This window comes from Artemia sp. Qi Xiang Cuo, chromosome 18 (genome assembly GCF_049724085.1).
Source record: "Artemia sp. Qi Xiang Cuo chromosome 18, ASM4972408v1, whole genome shotgun sequence".
Lineage (NCBI taxonomy): Eukaryota > Metazoa > Arthropoda > Branchiopoda > Anostraca > Artemiidae > Artemia > Artemia sp. Qi Xiang Cuo.
In genome coordinates this window covers 1,775,235-1,783,786 of record NC_142811.1, presented here as the reverse complement: position 1 = coordinate 1,783,786, position 8,552 = coordinate 1,775,235, and the positions used below count along the sequence as shown (strand labels likewise).

At 34.6% G+C, this 8,552-nt stretch overlaps 1 protein-coding gene across 1 annotated transcript; it reads right to left on the bottom strand.

Annotated features, from left to right (window-relative positions):
- Nucleotides 1–1,804: 1,804 nt before the first annotated feature.
- On the bottom strand, nucleotides 1,805–3,954 carry LOC148941112 (uncharacterized). The gene has a single exon (XM_089104583.1). It carries the CDS (start codon nucleotides 3,929–3,931, stop codon nucleotides 1,805–1,807), a length of 2,127 nt encoding a protein of 708 aa, XP_088960709.1. The 5' UTR covers nucleotides 3,932–3,954.
- Nucleotides 3,955–8,552: the final 4,598 nt, after the last annotated feature.

Below are 8,552 nucleotides of genomic sequence, written 5' to 3'. Positions count from 1 at the left end.
AGGCACAAGTGTGCCTCCTTGATCTTGATTATAATAGTGATTTTCTTCTTTTTTTGCATGTTTTCATAAATAAAATCACACTATTCAAAATAAAAATTTCAATAGAACACAAATGATACTCAAGCCGTTTAGAGGGTTTAAGAGAGTGATTTAACCTCCACTACAACCTCCAGCTCCAATATTCAACCGCTACACTATATTTTTTTTTTTTTAGGTTCAACAAAAATTATTTATCATGCTTATCAGCAAAAAAAGGGGAAAACGTTGGAATTGAATATTTAAGATTGATGCTATAGCATTTAGATGAAGACTGATGCTATAATATCAATCTAATTTTTAAAATTGTTTTCCAAAGTGATATTGTTTTCGCTGCATTTTTATTTATGTTATGAAAAATGAAAAAAAAAACACCCCACGAAGCCTGCATTGTTTTCAGTAAATCATAAATCACTGGCCCTTAGGACATAAAAGTCCAATAGTAGAGTTCAATATCCACAAGATATCTTAGCAACCAAATAAATAATTAATGAACAACACTGTTTTAATGAGTTAGACATTATAGTTTATTTATAATATTATAATATTATTATATTACATATTTATATATTATATATATATATATATATATATATATATATATATATATATATATATATATATATATATATATATATATATATATATATATATATATATATATATATATATATATATATATATATATATATATATATATATATATATATATATATATATATATATATATATATATATATATATATATATATATATATATATATATATATATATATATATATATATATATATATATATATATATATATATATATATATATATATATATATATATATATATATATATATATATATATTATATTATATATATTATATAATATTATAATATATAATGTTATGATATTATAACAGTAATAGTTAGACATTATAACTCATTTAATGAGTTAGACATTGTTCATGTCAACTTTATCTGAAGGGTTGATTTTTGTCGGCATCTTTACTTCATAAGAGATATGAAGATCAGTTTCAATTGAGACCAAACAAATGCTTCAGCGCTTTAACTTCACTACAACCCCCCGCTCCAGTAATCAGCCTCTAGTCTATACTCCAGCTCTAGTACTTTCCTGCCTCTTAATTAAATATTAGGTTTTTTATAGCTTAAAAAAAACTTACTATTTTTCGGATCCTTCTTGTTTTGGTGACAACATAAAAATAGCCTTGGTTGCTCTAATTTCATATACTGTATCCTGAGCCTATTTTCAACCGCAATATTTATCTACACTCTGAAATTTTAATACCCCCCCCAGAGCCCACCGGAGGAGTTTTTATACGTGAAAGTCACAATTTTCTTTTGGCTAAAGTTTTTATGGCAATACGACCTTTAGGTCAATGTTGCCACGCTAATCTGTGAAGTTTTCATCCATAAAAATTCAAGTATTAACAATTCGTTGATTCCAAAAGACACCTAACCCCTTCAAAGAAAAGGTACACCCTCTTAAACTGTTCAGTGGCATTAGTATTTTTTTATGTTCCCCCCCCCTTTTTTTCATTTGGTGCCTACTGCTACAAAAACTGCATAAGTGTATATGAAGGTCATTTTCATTCAATATTTAATTTACGAACTTTTAGTTCAAATCCTCCGACCTGATTTTCACCATAATTGGTTTTTAAAAAATGTTTTGGTGTTACAAAAGAAATATTAAATTCTAAATAGTTCACTGCGTTCTGGGGAAAAGATTATTTGATTAGTCAACAGTCAAGGCTTTAGTTTAAAGAAAGCAAAATAAAATACCTCTTTCGGTGATAAGATGTGTAGCCCTTAATCCATAAATGCCATTAAATTCTGTAATCCTTTTCATCGTGTTGAACAAATTTTTCACGTTGACATAGACATCATCATCTAATTTCATAACAAATTGTGACCTAGGACAGTAATCAAAAACCCATTTTAGAAAAGCTACCGCTAAATCTGTATATTGTACATTTGTATATACTATGTCTTTAAACTCCTTTTCTTCATGGGTAATTTTTTCCAACAGATTGTTGTCCTGTGGGAGTAAGAAAATATGTTTTATCTCATCAGCCTCATTATCATTTACTTGATTTAACCACGTCTTTCTAATCATATTCCGTTGATGAAAATTCCCAGAATGAGAAAATATTATAAAAATTATTTGAACTTTCCGAACCCGACAAATTCTCTCCTTGTTTATCGGGTAGGATGTATTACTAAAGTCCTGTAATATGTCTCCAACTGAATGTCGGAGTCTTTTTGTATCTTTTAATATTGATAAATTGAGCTCCTGCTTTCCGTAATCTGAATAAACCTGTGGAATATTTTTCCATTTCTGAATTGAATCTTCATCCCAGAAGCTTTCCAGGGGTAGTATATCATTTAAATTCTGAGATGAAGAACTGAGATTTAATATTGATGTTCTTCTGTTTAAAGTCCCTGTCCTTGTTAAAGGGGAATTAGAAAATCGCTTTATAGGTCTTCTAAAGCGACTTGATGACTCAGAAGAAATTCTTTCTGTTGTGCCTACAACCTTTAGTGTTGATTTGGGGTATGGCCGTCTGCTGAATATAGGTCTTCTAAACGTCATCCTAGTAGTTTTTGGGGTAGTTGTAAAACTTGAATTGGAAGTTGATTGTCGGGTAGGTATCAAACGAGCATACAAACCAGTAATTTTTTGACTGGTTATGCTAGATTCTGTTGTCATATTTGCACCTGTATTCAGGTCAGAATTCAATTTTTCACTTTCAACAAAATCCAAGTGTCGTAGGATATTAGCTTCTTCATTGTCTCCAGAGCCTTCCAGGATGTCATCCTCAACGATGGAACTTGGAAATTTATCATTATCATAATCGATACTAATTATCGCCTCGTTGGAAATCTCTTCCTTAGAAAATGGAATACCAGCTGTGCTTAAATGATCTATTGTTGAAATACCGTCGGGCTTTTCTGTTGAACTTATGAAGGCATTATTAATATTTGATAGAACTAAAGACGTTAAATAGGATTTTGTGTGAGTTGTCTCACTGACTTGTAGATCAGGGGTCTCAGAAATTGTTTCATCTTTAGGTACACCTATAATCCTCATATTCATATTCTGCGGATATGGAGGAGGAGCAAAATCCATATTTTCATCTACTTCTTCAGTCATGGCTATTTTATAGGGTTTTGAATACGGTATTTTAATCTTTTCATATCTTGAATCGTGATTTTTCATAGGCTTCACTCTATACTGTAAAATTTTTTCATGGGCAATTGGTGCATCAGCTGGTTTTGTTTTCTCAATATTATTTTCCAAACTGTCCTTAGAAATTCCAGCTACTCTCATATTTGTTGATATAGAATCACTTGCAAAAATTTCAATATCTTCTTCTTCTTCACTGCTTGCAACTTTAATAGTTTGGTATGTTCTATTTTGTACTTTAATGCTAGGCCTAGGTAACCTTTGCTCTCGAGGATTAGAATCTATCTTCCTTGCTTCCATGCCCCTTTGTGACTTTTCTTCATATCCAAATTTATCATAATCATCACTATCTAATGCTTCCTCACTATCAATCTCGTAGGACACAGCTTTTATTAACTCATCGTCAGCGAGAACTTTTTCTGTCGGAAAAGAGGTCAATCCATCTACTATACCTGACGAAAATTCGAGGTTTCCCAGAGTTGTGACTTCATCACGTGTGTCACTTTCTTCAGTTCTTAACTCTGTTGCAATTACTTCTGGAGGAATTGTGGAGTCCGGAAAATTCACATCGCTATCAAGCACAACCCAACTCTCAGTTGTATCAACCAAATTCAGAGGTCTTTCAGTCAAAACTCCTTTTTTACTAATTACAGTGGCACTTATAAAAATTGCACAAAAGAAGTAAGTTTTTTCAGGCATTTTTGTGTGTTAATTGCATCTCTCCGTTCAGCCGACTGAATATAAATTAATAATAGATTGTTCCGCTTACTTTCGCCTGATGGCTTGTAAATTTTACACTACAGGTAGTTGTTCTAAATTTCGATGACGCGAGTCACGGTACTATCCGTAGACCAGTTTGTTTTTAAAAATTCTTGTAAACATATGCAAGGTCAATGAATCGAGCTGAAATTGGTTTTTTAAAGCTTCAAATAATCAGACTTTGTACCCTCCCAAAGTAAAAAGAGATTAAGGGTGGTGGTACATCACATTATTTCAAAAAATTGTAATTTTAAGTTTATTGGGTTTCCGGAGCACCAATTACGCAGGGATTTGGAAAAAATATCTTTTTTTGTATTTTTTTTTAATCTAAAAAAAAACAGAATTCTCTCCCCTATAGATTTTGAAATATATGTTTTTTTGTATTAAAAATATTATTTCTTTTATGTCATTTTTTAAGCAAGAATCCCCCCCCCCACTACATTTTCATGGATTGATACAATTGACGTGCTTTAAAGTTTACATCAGGTTTATATTAGGTACTTATTAACACCATGTTACACAGGAGGGGAGTAGCTCTCATTTTGCCTCCCCTCCAACCAAACTCTTCAGATCACTTTAATTTTTCTTATTATTTATTGCACTTTCCATATAATTTCCTACTATTTTCAATTCCTTTATAACCTTTGTAAAATGGGTAGAAAAAAAAAAATAACAGACCGCTTCTAAATCTACAGTCTATCTACATTCTTTCTTGTGCTTCTTTTGTTTTTCATCAGCTTCATGGCAATCTTCCAAAATCTTTTCAAAAAACTCCTCAGTTTATTTCTGATTCAGCTCCAAATAACCTTTGTTCGTCACATAATATCTGCATTCCTTCTACTCCCGCTGGGCGGTCAGATTTCAATCCCCTCATCGCTTGTCATCAGGTTTGGAACTCCCTGCCTTCTTCAGTACAGAAATGCCACTCGTTTGGCACTTTCAAAAGGATTCATTTAGTTAAGAATCAAACAGAATAGTTTTTTTTTTTTTTTTTTTTTTTTTTTTTTTTTTTTATATGGAGTTGATGTCCCCTGAGTGTTTAGTTTTGTTATATGGTGGTCTTCTCTGCGCTATGACTCCCAAGCCTCGGGTATGGTCTCTTTTTAATTTTATATGTTGTTTGGCGATTGATTTTTTTTCTTTTTTATGGTTGTTTGGATATATTATATTTTCTTTTTTTCTCTCATTCCCCGTGTATCCCTGGCCATGGAGCCTTTCGAGGGGGATTAGGAGTGTTGTGATTGGATTGTATGTATTGATTGGATTATTCAATGTAGGTCTATTTTAATGTTTTTCTATTGATTTATTGTTTGATTTAAACGGTATGTATTCCCCCTCTATTACAGGCCTAGGAGCCTTTGGGGGATTAGCACAATGTATTTTCTTGTATGATTAAATGATTATGAATAAATCTTATCTTATCTATCTTATCTTATCTGCCCCCTCAACCCTACGCACTTTACGCCAAAATCTAACTGGCTCTTTACGTTCTTTGTGAATCGTCCTTTGTTTGGAATCGTCCGCAAGAAATTTTCCGTAGGTAACTTTCAGCTAGAATGGAATTGTCTGTTTTTTTTGTTGGGGGGGGGGAGGTTATTTTACGTTGGAAGAAATTTACATGGAGGAATTTCTCGTGAGGGGGGGGGTGGAGAAATTTTCCATGGAGGTGGAGCCGGATTTTCGGGCATTATTTCAAAACAATCAGAAATTAAATTAAAAAAACAATTTTTTTTAACTGAAAGTAAGGAGCAACATACAGACTTAAGACAAACAGAAATTATTACGTATATGAGGGAGTTACTGCCTCCTAAATACCTCGCTCTTTGCGCTAACGTTTGACTTTTTGTTTCAAATATTGAATAATACTCCTGAAACACAAGGGCCGTTGAATTAGAATAAGAAGCTTTTTTAAAAGTTCTAAAACAACTTTACCGTAAAGAGCCAGGTATTTAGGAGGGTCAACCCCCTTATAAACCTAATAATTTCTCTTCCTTTTAAGTTTTTATGTTTCTCCTTACTTTCAGTTGAAAACTTTTTTATTTTATTTAATTGTATATAAGAGCTTGGAATGATTGGTTTTTAGGCAAGTGAAGGTTTTGCATCTTGTTGTGTATGATTAACATCAACACTCTTACAAGTTCATTTTCCATGCCTGTTTCAGACAAAACTCTTAGGTTATGTTTCGCAGACATATTTAATTTCTATAATTTCTTATAACCTGTTTTGTTGACTATTTCTTTTTCAATTTCTTCCAGTGTAAGATATATTTGTTTTGGGCAGAAACATAATGACAAATTGTTATTTTGGATTGTTTATTATCGCCTTTTCCTATTTTTTCTTCTTATTCTTCTCTTCGCCTGAATAATAGAACCATTATAAAGGCAATGAGTCTTCGTGGTCTGAGCGGGGTGCTACCATTTCAGCGATCCGTCAGAACATCGAACCGTCATAACATCTAAAAAAAAAATTGTTAGTTTATATAATAGTAATAAGTATATAATAGTTTATAAACAAATTTCGGCTATATATTTGCACATCAGGGGGGTGGGGGTAAAGCATAGCAAATAATAAATACGTAACCTAACCTAACATAGGTACCTTTTCCCCCCTGAACCCCAAGAAACTAAAGCTTTAAAATTTTCGAAGTTATGACGGTTTGAGGTTCTGACAGATTTTTTATCGATGTTATGACGGATTTTGTACTGCTCCTGACGTTCGTGTTCCTGACGGTTCGATGTTATGACGCCTTCCCGGTCTGAGCTTTGACACAGTTTAATGATTCCGCCTGCAATTACAAAAATAATTGGCTGTTTAATAAAACAATAAATCAAATCAGCACTAATACGAATAGTGCGAGCGAAATAGCACAGTACTGCCACGGCCAACCCACAGGGTCAGAAAAATGACCAAGACAAGTCTTCCATTCTAAAGCAACTTGAATCCAAATTAGAATGACTCCGCAATTAAAGTGAAGTCTAGCCTCAGATTCTAGGATCTATAATCTTTGTATCCCTATAGTCTGGTCATCTTCTTCATTGCTGCTAGGATACCTTTTCGTCCTTATTTTTTCCTGCGCAGAAATGCATAGACTAAAGCCGCCTCTGTGGTTCGGTGATGTGCAAACTTATCTTTGCCAACATTGCACCACTTTTCAGGAGAGTTTTTCAATCTTTCCTAAAATCCTGCAAATTTTCTAAACTAACAAAAACCATTACTAACTTCAATCTTAATAAATTTCATTAATTTGGAGTGGGCAAACATCTAATTTTTTGCTAGTTTCTGTCTAAGATTCACCAGGGTTGTCATTTACCGTTCATTACAACGATTGAACAGAAAATTTATAAATTAATATTACCGTTTAAAGCGGTTATTTGTCTGAATACATATGGCGTAAGCAGTGTCACTTTTGATCTTTTAATATTGGCAATTGAGTTCGTGATGGTTCGTATAAGTTTATTGTTAAGGGGGTGGGGACCATGCTTACACAACATTTCTAGGGGACTTAGAAAAGGATAGGAACGCTTCAAATTTTTGAAAAGATTGCCAGACTTGCTTTTTTAGAACCTTTTTTTTACATTTCATGGAAGGGGAACTAATTTCATGTTTCCCCAGCCCCTTTTATGAGTAACTAACAAGGCAACTCAGCGCGTCCCCAGGTGGGGGCTAGGGGAACGTCCTGTAGATATGCAGGGCACCTCCCGGTAGGGAGGTGCGGACCAAGGGAGGGCCCGGTCTCTTGGGGTCTTGAAATATAGCTGGAGCACCCACGTCTGGCAGCCATAAGTTCAGGCGGAGGATGTGGAAGGCCCCTCTGATGTGCACTGGGCAGGGCCCATCGGCGTATGGATACGTCCCGCCAGTCACATACCTTCTCCCAGCAATGGGAAAATTGCAGGTGATGCAGGACGCCAGAAGGGCGCATTATCGGTAGTAGGTATAGCCGGCCCCTGCTAGGGATGGAGAGGAGTGGCTTACTGCCGTCCTGAAATTAGCCAAGAAAACTTCTTTCTTATTAAAAACTATGAAGTACAAACGATCAAGAACGAGAACCAATACTACCGCGTAAGGGGCAACCGACGAAGTTACCGGGTCCGGGTCAACCGACGAAGTTACCGCGTCCGGGGCAACCGACGATCTGACGACCGAGAATCTCGTGAATTGAGAACCTTTAACAATGTTGACAACTCCGAACCCGGAGGCTATGTTTTCCCCTAAATTGATTTTATCTATTGGAACCCTGAGCGTTAGGACGCTTGCTAAACAAGGCAAAATAGATCTTGCCCTAAATGAACTAAACCGATATAGATGGGATATTGTGGGACTTTCAGAAACACACCAGCACTGGTGAAGAAAGGATCGGCAACACTAGTCTGATAGTGTCTGGGAGAACCGACGGCACCCATCGCCAAGATGTTTTGGCTTTTTGATGTCGAGTAAAGCACGAAGATCTTTGATTTCCGTAACGCCTGTGTCAGAACGGTTGATTATGATACGATTGAAAGGATCGCTGATCAACATCACGATCATACAAGTCTACGCTCCTGACTGCAGCAAACCAGAT

What these genes read in the sequence shown, in the direction of transcription:
- LOC148941112 (XM_089104583.1), bottom strand. Translation starts at nt 3,931, where the DNA reads ATGCCTGAAAAAACTTACTTCTTTTGTGCAATTTTTATAAGTGCCACT.